Source organism: Anoplophora glabripennis, unplaced genomic scaffold (assembly GCF_000390285.2).
Source record: "Anoplophora glabripennis isolate ALB-LARVAE unplaced genomic scaffold, Agla_2.0 scaffold24, whole genome shotgun sequence".
Lineage (NCBI taxonomy): Eukaryota > Metazoa > Arthropoda > Insecta > Coleoptera > Cerambycidae > Anoplophora > Anoplophora glabripennis.
The window spans coordinates 865,987-884,898 of NW_019416404.1; the positions used below are offsets into that span (position 1 = coordinate 865,987).

Consider the following 18,912-nt stretch of genomic DNA (forward strand, 5'->3'; position numbering starts at 1 on the left):
AAGCAGGTAAAAATTCTTCAATTCCTCATTAAGGGTTGTTTTTAAGGGTTGAAACGTTGCAATAAATCATGTATTATTTCATAAACAAGCCGCGAAAACTAATTTTTGTTTTTTTTCCTCATAAAGGGTGGATTTTAAGGGTTGAAATGTTGCTACAATCAAAAATTATTATTAATAAAAGAATGCTTATTCTATTGACATAACACTTGAATCTATGGTTTTTACGTTTTTTGCAAGGGGTAGTTTTCACCCCCTAAAAACAATAAGCACACATTATGGATATGTAACTTTTGTAAAAGAGGGTGAAATGAGCTTACTCACCAATTTTCATGAAAAACGGTGCATGTGTCAAGAATTCGGAGGTAACACCCTATTTTTACCGTTGTATACTGGACTATAACTCATATATCGTTATCATACAACCTTCTTGATCTGTTAAATTTATTTCTTTATGACTACTCTGATTATTAACAGATTAGCCACTAATATTGGCACACAATTCCATTTTTAAAAATGGAATACGTAAAATACGAAAATATTGAAAAGAAAAACGTTTTTCCCACTTACACGCATATGACAAGAAGTGAAATGCCTAAAGTGACAAATCAAGAAATGAAACTATGCAGTGCTGGTCATCTCTCTCTTTATACACGATACGCAAAGATAGAAATGGGCACTTGTAACGTTCCAAGTGCACGCGCGCACTCTGAACATATTATCGGTACACTGTGCAACATGAACAGCACATTACAATTTCCATGCAAAATAATTTTATCAGATTAAGAAATAGTAAAACATTGTGGTTTACACTTTTTTATGAATACTACCTTCTGTTTTGGTACTGGAGTGTAGCAATAAGTCCTTACTCGTACTAAATATATAATTCAGTCATATTTATTTATTTATTATTATAGACAAAAACAAAAACTGTCGAATGACATTATAAACTTAAAAAAATACAAATTAAAATATTTACTAATTATTTATTTTATTTAGATGTAAGTTTGAATACTTATAATTTAAAAACGTGTAAATATATTACAGTTTACAAATTATTAAAAAAAACTTTGTACATAAATTGAATTTGCCTATCATAATTCCGAATGTATATCAGTCCTCTCTATAAAAGAAATAAGTAATCAATAAAAATTGTATAATACATAAATATATACGGAAAGCTCACATGCATAACCAGTTGATGAAAAAAAATGCTAGGTTTGAGTCGACTGGTCATCATGTGCGATTTCTAGGTTTTGTTTTGTTTTTACCTTTTTCATCTACATCTGAATTTTCGGCTGGATCGGCATCTAATAAACCAGAATCGATTTTTTTCTGCAACTCTCGAATTTCTTCATCATATCCCTTCCACTCGGGCAATATCCTTACAGCTGCCGTTAACTTGGCTTCTTTCGTCATTGGATTATTACACTAAATACAAAAAATATGTTATTCTCGCATAACATTATTTTTAATTTTTCATTATTCTCTTACCAAATCTATGGTTTTAGCTATCTCCTTCGAAGAGTCGTCGCACCACGTCTCGCACCACAGCCATTCCTGGGGCAACGATTTAATCGCCACTTGATGTATCATGTTATTCGGCAAGTCTTGGTCTAGATTAGAGAGACTGTTGGGGTCCTGACTGAGAGCTTGGTACTGCCCCCTCAACCTATCGCCCGCTGCTATCCTCCTAAACCTCCTCAAATCTACCACGTACAAGGCCGAGATGTGGTAGCGCCTGCCCTGTAAGTGGTTCTTCCAATAACCGTGTTTCCAGAACCTGAAACCGTCCATTTCCCTGCGGGATTCGCAGAAGGGAGTGTAACCATAAGGGGCTCCCCCTAAGTCTAGTTGCTGAAGTTCTTTCAAATCTGCCCTAACGACCTAAAATTTTGTACGTTTAATGAAAGGTATGAGTGTCGGTTTGTACGTTTTTTACCTGATCGGCATCGACGAAAATTATCTTCTTTACATCTAGAGGGAAAAGGACGTCTAAGAAGAGAATTTTATAACCCCAGATTATGCGTTGCTTTTCTGTTTGTTGGTGCAACCACCTCGGCCATTTGTACTGGACCAGTTCGTATTCAAAACCGTATTCTTTGGCCATATAAGGTAAGAAGTCCTAAAATGCTTACTTTTAAGGAAAAATACATCACAAATACTGAAAAGATTTTACCTTGATCTGAGGCGACAGATAATTTTTTAAAAACCAAAATTTCACAGGTGTTTTAGTGTGTTTGAGCACCGACAACATCATGATTCTAAGGAACCGTTCGTACAGATGACCAGAGGCCAAAGAGAATATGTTAAGTTTTTCATCTGTTTCCTCTTCATTGCCGGTGAAGGAACTGCAAGGTTACACTTTTAGAAACATTTGTAAAATACCTAATATAACTGTTTTTTAATTCTCAGTAAATTTTAGAGATGTGCCGCGGACATGTCAGCTAAACATGTCCATCGGACATGTCGTGAAAAGTGGACATGCCCTGAGGGCAGTTTTCAAGATTGAAAAGTTGTATGCACATGAGCGGAATTATTTGTTGCATTCATAATTCCCGCAAAAAATGTTTGAGGTTAGTACATGTAAAATTAAAGATATTTAGCCATTTTCTTGTAATTTTGTTGGTAATTGTTTAACTGAAACTGACATTTTAAAAATATAACCTCTTTTATTTATATGTCCATATCTTATTATTTTTGGCAAAGTTAATGATTAGTAAGTAATAATCAGTTGATTCTTAATTTAATATTTAATACACAAAGAGTTTATAAATGAAGTATGACGCCAAAATCAACAGTTTGGTTATATTTTTCTGAATTGAGTAAAAATCATTATAAATGTAACTTCTGCTCAAAAACAATTTTTAAGAATTCGAGTAGGATGGAAAAACATTTAAATAAGTGTATTGGCTGTCCGGAGAAAATTAGAAACCAGTTCATAAAAAAGTCTAAAGGTAGGTAATAAGTAAAATATATCGACATATTCATTAGAATAAAAGTAATATTTTGCTTTTGCTTTGCACTCAGATGCCTTATTAGATTCAAGGTCAAAAGTACTTTTCCCGACATGTCCGTAACACACTTTTCCGAAAAGTGCCCATCTCTAGTAAATTTATTGGATATAGTTTGTATCGGACTATGAACTACAAAATTATAGCAACTGAAAAAGTGGTTACATACCTCTCATATTTTTATTCTTTTTTAAATGTATTTAGTTAATTCAAATAAATAAAAAATCTTTTGACTAAAAATGCTTAACAAATTAAGTCAAACAGTATTAACCAAATACTAAAAAATCGAGGTATTTGAAATTTGTTGTTGAAAATGTTGAAGACCTGAGGAATCAAATTACAGCCGGCTGCGAGACAATAAGAAATACAGTAGGAATATTTCAGCGAATATTCAATGAGGCGAAGAGTCGACTTTTCTATCATTTGTGAGGGAGGTAATTTTCAACCTCTGTTGTAGGTTTGCGACTATTAAAAAATATTTTTATTACTGTTTTGTGTTATTGTTTTGGTTTAATGTTACTGAACTAGATAATAAAACATTATGAAATATTCAAGACATCAAATAAAGATTAAAATTTGAACATCCTGTATCTCGAAATTGAAGAATTTTTTACCCACATTCATATCAACTTTTTATTTTCAATGTTGAATTGCATTATTACTTTAAATAAAATATTAACAAAACCTACAATAAAATGTTTTATTTTTTTTTTTTCAAAAACGGTGCATCCTACGAAAAAAATTGAAGGGATCAATTCCAATCAGAATTGATGGCGGATTTCTAAGAAGATATCAAAACGGGAAAAACTCAGTAGCATACCATTTTTCTTATTAAAAAAGGTTGTGGTATTCTCGCACGAATGCCACTGGTGCAAGTGGAAATATTCGTATCACCCCAAAATAAGCACATTTATCCCTCCAAAGTGTTTTTCAAATTTCGAGTCAATATTTTTAAAACTCTGAAATAATTAATGAAAATAAATAAAAAATTAAAATTTAAACGCTCTGTATCTCGGAAATGAAGCATATTTTGACCTACGTTTATATGAACTTTTTTTCACAAAATAACTTCAGCAACCACCCCCTAAAATATTTCGCACATATACGAACACCCTGTATATTGTATTTTTGTTCTAAAATCATCGTCGGCAAAGATCAACAAATAAAAATAGTTTTCTAAGAAAGATCTTACTATTTCTATATATTTTGACATTTTGGTTTTTGTCAATGGTGATGTTGAACAAAAATAAAGGGTATTTTAAATTTTTTTGAAATTATTTAACAGCGTGTTACAAATTAGTAGGTCAAGCAGTTAACCGCATATTCTTTGGACTAAAATAATGGGACTTTTCCTATGCCACCTTTCATTTCAGAGACCCATTTTCAAAATACAGGGCGTCAAAATTAAAATTTAAAAATTGATTTTTATTGATAACTCCGGTGATTGTAGAGTATTTTGCATATATTTTGATTTTAAGTGGGCACACTTTTTGTATAATTTTGATTTAAAATATCAAAGCACGAACGGAGGGGAGGGGGGTTGCAATACCCATGGACACCCAATTTTTTTTTTTTAGAGTACCCAATGTTTTCCGAATATTTTTTTTTAGATAAAGCGGTGATATATTCTATTTTTTTCACTCTTGTAAGATTTCTGTAAGCCCTGTATGACTTGGTTGTGAACAAATATCACTTTTTTCTTATGATTCTTTATACAAATCAAACAAATGTGGACTGTATTTTTTTAATTAATGTCAAGAATGACAATATTACAAACAAAGTGACCGTGTTTGTTCGACTGGGTTGCTGACTTTTTTTTACTGTCTATCTTGCATGCACAAAACAATTTCTATTTGGAGCCTCGTTTATGAGATATTGTAACTTTTTTGGATTAGCAATATCAATTTAGTCAACGTTAGACGTTAATTTTTGGGATTTTATGAAAAATTTCTTTTATATGATACCATTGCCAACTAAACAACAGTTAAAAAAACGAATTGTACAAGGTATAGAGCCTTTTAGGCAGAAACCACATATTTTGATTGGGCTTGCTGTGCGAGATTTGCAATTTTTTTAGATATGTTAGATTTTAGCTCAAATTAAATTCGTTGATCATGATGATGATCATTTCCATTTTATTTTGTAAATTGAAATAAATTAGATGACTCAAATAATTCATATAGCCCCAAAAAATAAAGTCTAACGTCAACTAAATCGATGTCACGTATCCAAAAATGTTACAATATCTCGTAAATGAATACCCAAATCAAAATCTTACAAAAGTGACAAAAAAAATAGGATAAAACGCTGCTTTATCTAAAAAAAATATTCGGAAAGCATAGGCATACTCAAAAAAAATAAAGGATCCATGGGCAGTGCAACCCCTCTCTCGTCTGTTCATGCTTTGATATTTTAAACCAAAATTACACAAAAAGTGTGCCGACTTGAGAACAAAATATGTGCTAAATTTTAAATAAATATCTCTACAATCACCAGAGTTATCAATAAAAATCATTTTTTAAATTTTAATTTTGCCACACTATATTTTGAAAATAGGGCTCCGAAATGAAGAATGACATAAGAAAAGTCACATTATTTTAGTTCATAGAATATGTGGTTAAGGGGTTGACCTACTAATTTGTAATGACCTGTATTTTATAATATTTAGACATCATTTTTAATTTTTATTTTGGAAAATTATTAATTTTCAGTATTTACTTGATATTGCTCTTATAATTCAATGCTAGTTGAGGTATGTACCCGATAGAGTATATAGTTACCTGCAACATCAACAATTAGGAACCTTATTTGTGAGGTTAGATATCTTTTGTATAGTTAGATTATTAGTTTCTTTGGTTCGACTTCATTTGTTATAATTTTTTAAGAAAAAAAATGTTTGAATTTATTTGAATTATCTTAATAATACATTTATAATGGAGAAAAATTATGTGAGCGTTAATAAAATACATATTTCTGAAAAGGCATTTGTCTATATTAACAATTTTGTTGTTTTCAAAGCGCAGAATACTCTCTTTTTAGCTAGGCCATGGCCAACTACAACCTAACTGTAATTTTGTCTGTAAGTCAAAAATAGTAACAATTATTTAAAAATTACATAAACCACATTAAGATAGCCACTAACCAGAGGTCATCTGAAATATAAAAACTATATTTATTTTGACTATAACTTCAAAGATTTCCCTCAAAAAGTGGTAAAGGCGAATGTAAAACAGGATGCACTGTACAGGTTTCTATCATTTACAGAAAATTTTAATGTTTTGAGAGTTTATAATGTGGGTGGTAGTGCTTTTATTATTCTTTTTTTGAGTTGTTGTACTATAGCCTATGTGTCCGATTGCTGCCAGTTACAGACTTACATTGCACTTCTTAGCTTCAGATAGGAATCTTTGATCTATCCTTGTTCTCGGGCTAGGCTTTGTGGGGTAAACCCGCTATCAGAACCCCTCCCACAGATCCTAGTCCCAGAACAACAGGGGAAGGTCAAAGATTCCCAGCTAAGGGAAGTGCAATATAAGTCTGCAACCTGGTACATAGGCCATGGCAGAACTACCGGAAAAACTCTACTTCTGATGAAAAATGTATTTACCTGAGCATTCTTATTGGTGAGCATGCAAAATTAAAATTAAACATCATGCAAATGTCTAGAAAAAGCCAACCGCTACCCTTACCTCGTTATCGAATTCCAAATTCCAGAGTTCGTGTCATCCTCGGCCAACAAATCCACATTTAACTTGTCCGGCTTCTTCTGGACCCTCAATTTGACTATGTGAGACCTCAGGGAACTTAGAAGTACCTTAATATCACTTGAATTCGCCGGGCTGTCCGTGCCGTCGTGACTACAAGGAACGAATACGTTTAAACAATTTCTTTTTAGTAAGTTCAACGCTTACCTGACTATGTCGTAGATGTCTGCGCTTCTGCCTTGCCTCAAACGGAGGATCCAAGCGCCCGGGTTAGCTTTCAGTTGGAAATACCCAAGATTAGCCATGACGATGGTGTCCATGATAACGGGCCTGCTCTCCGTACCCAAAGTTATTTGTAAACCTCTGGGTGGGCTTCCCGTATTCTGCTCGAAACAGTGGCCCTCGAGAAGAAGGTGCTCTAATTCGTACTCGCTAAAAAAAATGACCGTTTCCATCGACGAAATTACGAATTCTCTCTCAAACATTTTCTATATTACCTGTGTACATTGCTGTCTACGTTCTCTAACCGAATATTATCCAAATCATAAACGGATCTCACAACCTCTACCAACCAGTTCTCGGGAACGTGATAGTTCTGAGTTAAAAGTGGGGAGGTCGGCATGTTATTAAACCTTGCTATGGGACCGGGAAGTTGTTTGCCGTCATCGCTGAACTGTACCTCAGGTTCCAAAACAAACCGATAAAAACTGAAAATAGTGTCTTAATGAAAAATTTTATTATACTCTGTATACTAATGTTTTTCATGGTCATGCCCACACATTTTTTTAGATATTTGCGAATTATTTTAAAAATCTTCAATGTTAAACTTTCTTGTTAGCTGTACCTATTTAATCCATTATCGTCTGAAGGGTCGTATTTTTTTTCATTTTTTAACGGCTGCAATGACAAAAAAGATTGTAAAAAAATTTAAAAATTACTGTATCCGACGTAAAATCAGCGCAACTTTCAGAATCTGTGATCAGATTCCTCGAAAAATGCAGCTGGAAGTCACTACATGGTATTTTTCCAAAAAAGTTCGAATTTTTCACTTAAAATTTTTTTCAAACTGGAATTTTGAATCGAAATCAGATAAGGATTTATAAGTGGAGTGAAAATATTGTGGCATACGACCCTAAACTTCAAGATGCATGCATTCAAAAAAATTTTTTTGAGGTCTTAGCGACCATACTGCCGGTGCAAAGGAAAAAAAGCTCAAAAGTTTTAGGAATTTTTTCTTGAAAATGGTGGTTTCCAAAAAAAATTTTATAGAACAAAAAGTTGTTAAAATTATGCAAAGAATATAAGTACTCAAATTTTTTCACAATTTTTTTGAGACATCTACATTTTTCAAATTTGGCCGTTTTTTGAAAAATCCAAAAATAATTCCAAAAATTCTGAAAAAATGTGAGCGTATGTATTACTATTTATTGTAATAAAAATAAAATATAATAAAATTACAAAAAAAAACAATAAAAAAAGTTTACATAAAAAACAAAAAAAAACCTGACTCTTTCGTTCATCGACTTACACGTTGCGTTGGTAAGAGTTGGGCAATGCATCAATTAGATACGGCAAACAGGAGAAATGAAAAGCTGGCACATTCGATAAAAAAAATTTTTTTATAATTTTCGGGATACAATATTAAATTAGCCAGTACATTTTAAGCCTAACTGCACATTCAAGCCAAGAAATTGAAATTTCATTACATAAACCATGTTTTTTCCTAAATCCGATGAAATTTGAATCAAATATTCGTAAAAAAAAATTTTCCACGACAATGATGGGGTTTCAGAAAAAATTTTATAGAACAAAAAAATTCTTGAAATTCATTAGAGAATACACTTTTTTCAGAATTTTTGGAATTATTTTTGGACTTTCCAAAAAACGGCCAAATTTCAAAAAAGTAGAAACGTCTCAAATTGTGAAAAAATTTGAGCATATTTGCATAATTTTAAGAAATTTTTTTTCTATAAATTTTGTCGGAAACCCCATTTTCAAGAAAAAAATTCCTAAAAATGTTGAGGTTTTTTTTCCTTTGAACCGGCATTTTTGTCGTTAAGACCTCCAAAAAAAATGTTTGGATGAAAGAATTTTAATTGAAAAATTTCGAACTTTTTTGGAAAAACACCATATAGTGACTTCCAGCTGTATTTTTCGAGGAATTTTTAAACTTTTTCACGATCTTTTTTGTCATTGCAGCCGTTGAAAAATGAAAAAAAAAAATACGTCCCTTCAGGCGTAAACAGGTTAAACTTTGATTTGATATTTACATTTAATTTTTAAACTTAATAATATTATAAGAAAAATTAAATTTTGTGAGAAAAAAACAAATTTTGCACGTAACATATCAGTCAAAAAGTCCCGGGACTAACCCACAGATGGCGCCACAAATCAAAAGCACTAACCTTCAAAAGAAACGTGTCAAAGTTTCATGACCTTTCAACAGTTACTTACAGAGATATTGAAGTTTTAGTGATGCTACTTTTGACATTTGCATTTTGAAACAGTGGACAAAACCGAATTTCATGTGTTGATTACACTGCCTTTAGTGTAGCGAAATTTGGCCTAGTGTGCTTTGGTTTACATTTGTTTATTTATCTATTTCCTGATGTTTCTAAAATATGTTCTGTTTTTTTCTGTCATGTTTCTGTTTAGAAATTGTGCTATACTGATCTTGGAGACCCATGGAAAGTTAGAGAAACAAAGAAAAATATACAAACGGAAGTTTTTTTTGAGGTTAAGTTGTTATTTGTGATTCTCAATTGTCAAAGTTGTAAACTCTTGTGTAAAAAAATTGTGTTAAATAAAGGAATTTCGGTACAATATCTTTACGATGTCAGCAATCTAAACTAAGGTTTACCCGGGTTCCCAGATTGGTTTACACCTTGAAGTATATCAAAGAAGCCACTATTTATATAAAAAATAATTATTATTTGAATCGTGAATTCCAAAAATATTTTAGTGTCTTGCTACTAAATGGATCACACTGTATAATGTACATACAGTCCTAACTACATGAAACAAAGATTGATTTTAGATTAGCAGAATATTGTTATCAAGGAAATTTAATATAAAATCACACACTTAATTATTCCTACCTTTTCACTGGCATATCGCTGTTCTTCTCGACGCAATTCAAGAACACTCTTATATCGCAGTTCAACACCTCCTGCAGTACCTGCAGAATGGGCCCCAGTTTCTGTGCTCCTCTCGAAACCGGATCGACTACCGCTACTATATCGAAAGCTACTTGATCAGGATGTGCAGCAGGTATTTTCACTACCGAATATTCGTCTCCTCCGAAGTTGATGTCGAATCGTGACCTCGTCTGCGGCCTTGAGACCAAAAGCGACACTATTTTCAGTAGCGTATTACTGGAAATATCTGAAAATGGTACGAAGTATGTATTAAAAACAAATTATAGTTCGGCTAACGAGAGCTCACCGTCTTCTTCATCGCTATTTTTCTCAAGGGCACCGTTAATTTTTTCCAAATATACGGTGGAACTGAATCTCTCCAAAAGATTAAAGTCTTCACTAGAGAAGCTCTCATTATTTTCTAAGGGGCCTAAAACTCTTCCGTTGGCTACCACGGCTCTTTCGCTTTCTTTAAAGTTTAGAACTTTCTGGCTGTATACTCGTAACATCTTCAAGTTGAGCTCCTGGGCGTTGGTTTTGGAAGATACTTCGACCTGTCGAAAAATTATATTATTTTTACGTACTTCATGTTTGATTATCACTCACGGGTATGTCCAACTTTTCGCCATTTTCCAGTTGCTTTGCCGCTTTGTCGTCTCTCAAAAGAGACAAAACTAAATTCAGCGATTTTTCTGGAGGCAACTCTTGCTGGGCGGCTAATACAATTTTGTTCAATAGATTACTTTTATCTCCATTTACGTTTGGCAAGAAGCTGACTCTTACGTCACTCTCAGATTTCTAAAAACATAAATTATGAATATAACATGGCTCGATTATTTTAAATCATTTTTAGAAAGAGGTCAGTATCACTTAAATTATTAAGCCCACAACATTCACGATTGGCTACTCCGTCCTAAGCTTTACTCAAATTTAAAACCTGTTTCAAATTGCATAAATCAAGTGAAATAATAAAATATATATACGCATCACACACAATAAATCCGTCAGACTAGTGCTTGCTTTCGCACGAAGCGTGATCCTGTTTTAAAATAACTCTAACACAATAGATCATAAAAGAGTGCTGCGGGTAACTGGGCAGCCTGTCACAACAACAAAAATAAAAAAAGATATTGAGAAAATTGATAAAACTAGACACTGTCAAATATATTGAACGAAAATTTGAGAAAAAGTATTAAATTCAGGAAATAAAGTACGATAAAAAAAAAGTAAGAAAAAAATAATAACGACAAATGAATGCATTTTAATTCTGATGTCACTCACCAAATGTTCCAAGGCCTCCAGTAGCAGTGTCCTAGACTTTACACAGTTCAAATCACCAACGATCCAATAAGTCATAGTGTGATACAGCTTGCCTTTCTTAGCGACGGTAAAGTATTTCAAGTTATCCACAGCAGTCGCTGTCATATCCCTAGGGCTAAGCTTCAGCAGAGTTTGTACGTTATTTATGCTATTAGCAGAGCCGGTCATGTCCAGATAAAAAGACTTTTCTTTGTTGAGGATTCTATCGTTCAGCCGTGGCATAACGTTGGGTTGGTTCATTATGTAATCGGTTACGTCGTCTGTATCCGACAATTTCCCCCGGTATATTGCTTTCTGGAACTTGGGAGTTTGAGACATGACTTCTTGTAAGATGGCTTCTTCGAAATCATCCGTGTTTACTTGGTTTTGAGGTAAGGGGACGCCATTCATTAGCACCTGCGGAAACGTGTGTAACCCCGTTCTTTCTATAAAATCCGACGACAACTGTCTGCCGAAATCATAGTCGGAATCTTCACCTAAACAAATTATTAATTTTTACACAATTTAGATAAATAAAAACACTGAGAATACCTAAAATATCTTCAGGATCTTCCCCATACTGCTTTTTAAGTTGTTCCTTGACATCTTTCACCGTGACTTTTTCACTAGCTCTTCCTAATATGGCACTGACTAAACTAAGAGCGGCAGGTCCGTCTTTTTTCTGCATTACATAATTTAGCGCGCACTGCATGGCAATGCCAGCATCTTGCAGACCATTCAAAGTAGTTGTATCATTTACTTTGAAAACTATACCAACCCTTATGGGGGCAGTGTGTACTACAAATGATTCTATTAGCTTCAGGACATCTTTTATCGAAGGGTCAGTTGGGTCAATAATAAGTATCTAGAAAGAATATAGTTTTTGACAAAATTAATACAATTTCGATTATAATAACTATAATTTTTTGAGAAAATATTTTACTGTTTTAGATGCTCATCTTATTTACTATATTCCAGAACCAAAATAGCAGGTAGTGGCATAATTAAAAAAAGGATTAATGAGTTTTACTACTTCAATCATTTTGAATATTTTTTGCATGAAATTTGTAATGTGCTGTTCATTTCTCATAGTGTTCCAATAATATGTTCAGCTTAGGCCTACACTAGTAACATTCTATTGTTACAATACATCACTTCTATTATCTAGAAAAAGAGAGCCAATTGAGACTGCATGGCTTTTCTTGAAATGCTTATCTGTCTTGGTTTCTAGCTGAGTGTTATAAGCATAGATGGTCCTGCTTTTACTGTGTACTATGTATGAATTACTAGTGTCGTCAACAAAAACAAAAATAAATTATCTCAACGAAACATGGATAAATGACGGACATACACTCTACAAGGTTTAGCAAGATTTAAATATCAACAGCGGATGAGCAACATTTTTAGAAAGTTTTTCTATGGGATCAAAGGTAAGTGAATGCAGATTGCGATTAGATAATGGTTCAAATGTGTTTAAGTGGTGACGATCAGATTACCATGAGAACAATGGACAGTAGATTTGAAAAATGGTTTACATTTATTTTGCCTTACATCAAACCTGCTGCAGTTATTGTCAAAGATAACGAGTCTCTAAAAACTTACGTGGCACAAAATAACTTTTAAATTAAGACAATTAATCACAAATATAACAAGAAAAACAACTAATGTAGAACCTCAATACAAGAGTGGGGTTATAATAGAACCACTTATACCGGGTGGTGCCTCTCATTTGTCTGTGATGTTTGTACCTTTAGTAATTAGCAGTTTTACTGATTTTATATTGGTTAGTCTTACAGCAATATGTAAGTAGATTTTTCACAGAGACCATTTGTTCTTTTAACCAAAGTGGTGCGAACGAATAAATTGTAGAAAAAAGTAAACTGAGGCAGTAGTAAATCTTTGCCTGAGAGAGAATTGCTGAATACATACTTTAGTACAAATAAGAAAGTACCTACCTACCTGTTGTATATACCAAAGTGAGCTTAAATTTGCAAGGATAATCTAATTTTTACCAAAATCGACCTACCTAAGTACCTACATGTTTTGAGAATTTGTGAGATATAGCCTAGTGTATATGGCAAATGTCATACATTTAAATGTCATTGATACTTTATGTCTACTGGAACATGTAGCTATTGACACAAAATGACCTACTAATCTGTAGGTGGAATAAGCTTTGTAACTATTGATATTATGGAAACAACTACACTACGAACTATATATCCTGGCTGACATTGAATTACACCCCCAATATCTAATAAATAGGTATCGTTCATCAGGTATATAGACCATGGAGTACATGTTTCTCACCATATCATTAATTAAAAACATCTATTTGTTGTTCCATATTTAACAATCTTTGGATATACATCTTGAAAATGAGTCATTGCCTACTATTTTATGGAGTATATAAGTTACAACACAATTTTAACAAACCGACTAATCTCTATAGTACTTATAAATATTACAAATATATTGCCACAAGTATATTTACACAGTCAGATATCTGTTACGAAAGAGTCTAGACAGAAAAATAAAAATCTTTTGTAATTTTAAAAGTAATGTTCCAGTTTAATTTGTTGTACTGTTAAAATAATTGTCCTTAAAGAACATAATTTTTGTTTAAGTTACTTTGGGGTGTGAAAAATTAACTATGTTGGAATGTTAAATAAAAAACTTAGATATAAAAGTCTTTCTGTGCAATTTATCTGAATATTAGATGAATTGTCAAAGTTATTCAAAAGTCAAGAATTTCATACACATACTCAGGACATTTCTTTCAGTATTTGTTGTATAAATCAATCATATTTGGAGTGTACAGAACAATAATAAAATTTGGGAGATATCCAGTTGTGGGAATTGTCAAGATGAAATTTCAATTAAATGAAAGCAGTGACTAGAATGTTTCGTTTTAATTCATATGAATATTGCTTGTGACACGATGGAAAAGATACAGCGGTTTTAATATAATTAACTAGTTTGATATTTTCGACATAAAAAATCCCTAGAACTGAAAAAACAATTGTAAATTGGCAGCATAATCTGGTTGTGCCTGAACATCTGTGTATTGACAATTAGTACAGTCATTGAAGCTGAAAATCCGCTGTAACCTCCGAATTCTTTGAAACTGCTTGGATTTGCATGAAAATTTAGAATAAGGCTCATCTTAGGGTCAAGTTCAAAGTGACATTTTTGTTTTTTAGGGGTAAAAACTACATCTGTGATAAAAAATTGAAAAAATTAAGTTATAAGCATTTTATTGATAAAAAATCTTGTTCAAGCACAAAGATTAAATAATGTTCCATGCTCTCAAACATGTTTTATGATATATTTGATCTTTTCGACCCTTTATTTAACCCTTAAAAACTACCCCTATGTAAAAAATAATGATAAAAAGTTACTTTTTAAAGATTTGGAATGATTAAATCGTGCAATTATTTAAAATAAAAGTTACCTTATAGCTAATAAAATAATTTTTCCCTTTCAACCCCTAAAAACCACCCCTGTATTGACAAAAATTATGAAAAATTACTTTTTAAAAGCTTGGAATGCTATAAAGGTGCAATTATTTAAAATAAAAATTCCCTCATTGCTTATGAAAGAATTTGTATCTCATAACACTATTCAACTTTTATAATCATCTCTGTGCTAAATAAATGATAAAAAATTACGTTTTAAATCTTGGTATGCTATAATTGCGCAATAATTTAAAATAAAAATTCCCTTATATTGTTTATGAAAGAATATTTTACTTTTGCCATTTTCAACTCTTATAAACTACCCTTTTACCAATATTAATGTAAAATATATTTATTATAATCGATTTTTAAATATAATCAATCATAAAAAAAATTGCTATGCTGCATATAAACTTTTATAAACGCTGACGCGCACTTAAATCCTAACATTTTGCTCCAAAAATGAGAAAGCCTATTTTGCTCTGAAAAAATGTCATTGGTTTTTTACCATAACTCAGTTAATTTTGAAGCTATAGTATCCTACAAAAAAGCATTTTAAAGATAATTTCAAGAGCTGTAAGATCATTTGCATATAAAACCTTTTAAGTTCTTCGTTTTCTAAAGGGAAGGGATCGAAGGGCTCGAGACAGGTAGTTTTTTCACTAAAATGGATACTTCAAGTGGCGATATTTCTTTTATTTTTTATGCTATAGGAATAAAAAAAAGCAAAATATTTGTTAAAAAAAGCTACATTTTTGTTGTCTATCATTTTTTACGTATTTTTCATAGTTTCAGAGTTATTATATAAATAAGGCAATTTTTTTTTAATAATGAAAAATACGTTTTCAACTTTTACCGTACATAAAAAAATATGCATTCTAAACCAGTCTAACTTCAGGATCGTATGAAAAACACGAAAACAAAACTAATTGTAAAGGGTCTACGATTTTTTAAAATTCTTATGGAAATGAATGGTACAGCGTTTACTGCTCATTTTCTCTTAAAAAATATGAGCAACCCATCTGTTTTTGACGATAACTCCTTCAATTTTGCTCTAATTAACTTTTATAAGTGCTCATTTTGAAGGACTTTTTGAGTACTACAAAAAACTCCAGGAGCGTTATACACGTACAATTAATGCTTTTGCCGTTATTTGACGTTGAATCCATCGATTTGAGTATTTCCCCCAAAACAAGTCCCCTTCCACTAACCATATTTCGCTTTGTATAGGACGTACAACACTTTTTAAAAAACGATTTTCTTTGTTTATTCATAAGCTACATTTTTGTTCATTACACTTTTTTTAATAAAATGCGTAGTTTTTTAGTTATTCGCGAAAAATACTTTGAAAAAGAGTTTTTTTTTCACTCAAAATTACAAGTTTTCAATTGTCAATAACTAAAAAACTATTGATTTCTCGAAAAAATTCTTCGAATATTTTTTGCTCAAGATTTGAATCGCTATCGCTTTCCAGCGTTATTTTTGAAAAACAACAGGGTGGAAGTGTCAATCAGCGCTATGCCACTAATGTTTATTAACCTTTTCTCTAACTGTCTGCCAAATTTCAAGTCAATCGGTTCAGTTTCAAAGAATTCGGAGGTGAAAAGCTTCAATGACTGTACTAAATAGATTCCGAGACCGGTGTATATTAATAACAATGTAAATAATTCTTCTTACTCACCAAATTATACAAATTTCGTCTAACTTGGCGCATCATTCCCGGAAAGGTAGGCCTCAGCAATTCCATAAGGCTACTGGACCACCTCCCGTACTTAGAATCCTGCTCTATGTCGTTTACCCAATTAATCGCTGAATCTCTAATGTCAATAGCGAATTCCTGAGAGTCACTATCATCGCCAAAATCCAAAGCTAGTAACGATGACATTCTCTTATTAGTTATCCCGATGTTGTGGAGTCCCTCCATCGACCTCAGCTCGTTGCGGAGAACCTCTAATATTCCGTATACGTCTATTAAATCAATATCGTAAAACATTCCATTGATGAATAGAGCTGTGTCCGAAGGTTGGAGGTTTAAGGTGGATGCAAATATATCGGAATTTTTCTTCATTTCTCGTTTTAACTCGGGATTTACCACTGTCTTCGCCAAACCTTTCGCCTATACGAAGTAAAACTCCTTAAAGATCTAATAATTATTATGTATTAAAAGAAATACCTGCATTGGAAAGTTCTGAGCAATATTGATAAACACTTTTAAAGCTTCGTCCTTAGGAGCACTCATAATTCTCTCCGCAGCTTGTACGCTTAAATCCTGGAACTGCCATACTTTTAATGGTGCCAATTCGTTCGACATTTCTTCAAGATGTGATTTAAACTTATCCAAATTGTTCTTCAGTTCTGGGAATATTTGCCTAAAGTATTTAAAGTGTTAATAATCGTATTTAATAGAATTAAACACATAATTACTTTATTTTTGCAAAGTTGAAACCTTCAATTTCAGTATCTTCGTCTTCCTGGGAAGATTCCTCAGAACTTGGATCGTCGTGTAGTTGAGTATCATCTTGTGATTTATATTCAGTCGATTTCATCTGAAGTTCTACTCCGTACCCTGACAAGCGCAGCCGTTTATTTTCCTTGTTCTAAAAAACATATAAAATAATTCCAGGCAAAAAAATGTGAGTAGGTATTATTACATTAACACTGTATCGAACAACATAATCAATATTTCCAGCTACAGCTTCTTCTTTAAGTAAAGCATGAAATTTAGCGAAACTTTCAGTGCCTAGTTCTCCATAAAGAGCCACAGCGAGTGACCTATTAGCTGACCCTGGATAATGATGATCTACTCTATACAAATCCAATGTTCTTTCTATACCAGAAGGCTAAAAAAATTATACAAAATAATTATCAATAAGTTAATCTCACTACTACTATTACTACTCACATTCTTTATTAATCTTTTTAATTCTGCTATATCACAAGTTAAAATTCCTTTAACATCGGCAACTGTGGGACAAGACGGTAAATTCCTTTCGTGAGCTATTTGCTCATACATTTGTACCTTGGGTGAGTAAATATGCATTGATAATCCTAATTTTAATAGACCTAATTGTGATGATGTGATTAGTCGAGACGCGTGATCCATAACTTTACTGTATCGCTCTCTATCATTTTCTAAAACATACGGATAAACATAACTTGGCTATTTGAAAAACTAATTATTATTATAATTACCTATCGTCGCTAATGGAGGATTCAACGAGCTGATGGAATCAATAAAGTTCCAATAAAAATCCAAACTTTCATCAGCTAAGTATTCCGCTACCTCTAGGACTAATGGGGTAACTTCCCATTTTGCTTCTAATAATGTAGTCACTGATTTAGATTTTTTAGTTTTTAGTTCTACATTACGTATAAATAAACAAAAATATATACTGCAGATTATTAACAACCTCATTCTGAAAAAAACAGAATTTATGTTAAAAAACGAAATTTATAAAATGAAAAATTGAAACACATAACCTAACAAGCCGGGTATGAGTAAATAAAATAATGTACTTTACCTTATCTAATATATAACTTAAAACTAACTTTTACTGTAACACTACAGTATTTATTTTATACTTAAGTTTTTTAAATATCACAAAAATTACAGAATCATATTAATGTTTGGAATCTACTTAGCTGTTTATTTGTAATTTCAATACACTTTTTGATTTTGGTTTTGTAAATATACGTATATTTGCTGTCTCTTTTTATTGTGATGTTTAGCGGCTCTCGTAGCATTTATCTTTCTTTATTTTACACTCAAGTGTACTTGACTGTATCTATAGAACAGACAAATCAACAAATCTTCATGATTGTTATGTCAAATGAGAACCAATCAGATACAGACAACTCGAAAACAAAAAACTGCGCACTTGGCACTCAATTTATCTCAAAATTTGAATTTAATTTAGGTTATGTTTCTTGTTTTTGTATAATGCGTGATGTTTGTTAATACTGTAAGTTATGTTTCCAATAATTCCAATATTCCCATGAATCCACAAATTACCAGTTAATGAATCACACATCTCTCATACATATTATATTAACCCATTATTGCTTCAATTGTGTACATTTGAAGATACCATGAAAATACCTGTACCACATATCTACCTGTACACTGCACAAAATAATTGTAAAAGGAAAAAGGTATTTATTCTTTAAATTTTTTAATTTTAGGAATTTTACTTTCAATGATTGATACAGTGTGAGTTTATGTACATTAAGTGCCTGAGAAAAAATATAATTTAAAATTTCATTGTACTATCCAAGTTTAACAAAAAGAGTTGGTAAATAACAC

General features: G+C 32.1%; 1 protein-coding gene across 1 annotated transcript; it reads right to left on the reverse strand.

Annotated features, from left to right (window-relative positions):
* Nucleotides 1–1,003: 1,003 nt before the first annotated feature.
* On the reverse strand, nt 1,004–18,242 carry LOC108910917 (UDP-glucose:glycoprotein glucosyltransferase). Its single transcript, XM_018715678.1, has 20 exons — nt 18,131–18,242; nt 17,802–18,025; nt 17,512–17,741; nt 17,261–17,449; nt 17,034–17,206; nt 16,783–16,978; nt 16,291–16,725; nt 11,704–12,016; nt 11,134–11,648; nt 10,459–10,650; nt 10,160–10,406; nt 9,814–10,099; nt 7,213–7,422; nt 6,923–7,147; nt 6,701–6,868; nt 2,177–2,348; nt 1,940–2,122; nt 1,492–1,884; nt 1,269–1,428; nt 1,004–1,120 (listed from the first exon to the last, which is right to left on the reverse strand). The coding sequence occupies exons 2-20, from the start codon at nt 18,022–18,024 to the stop codon at nt 1,092–1,094; spliced, it is 4,539 nt and encodes a 1,512-aa protein (XP_018571194.1). The 5' UTR covers nt 18,025; nt 18,131–18,242; the 3' UTR covers nt 1,004–1,091.
* Between the last annotated feature and the right edge of the window lie 670 nt (nt 18,243–18,912).

Excerpts from the sequence above, each read along its gene's own strand:
- LOC108910917 (XM_018715678.1), bottom strand. The coding sequence starts at position 18,024 with ATGAGGTTGTTAATAATCTGCAGTATATATTTTTGTTTATTTATACGT. Across the intron at positions 16,726-16,782 it reads CTCAGAACTTTCCAATGCAG|GCGAAAGGTTTGGCGAAGAC; the intron begins GTATTTCTTTTA and ends TACTTCGTATAG. Across the intron at positions 6,869-6,922 it reads GACATCTACGACATAGTCAG|TCACGACGGCACGGACAGCC; the intron begins GTAAGCGTTGAA and ends CGTTCCTTGTAG.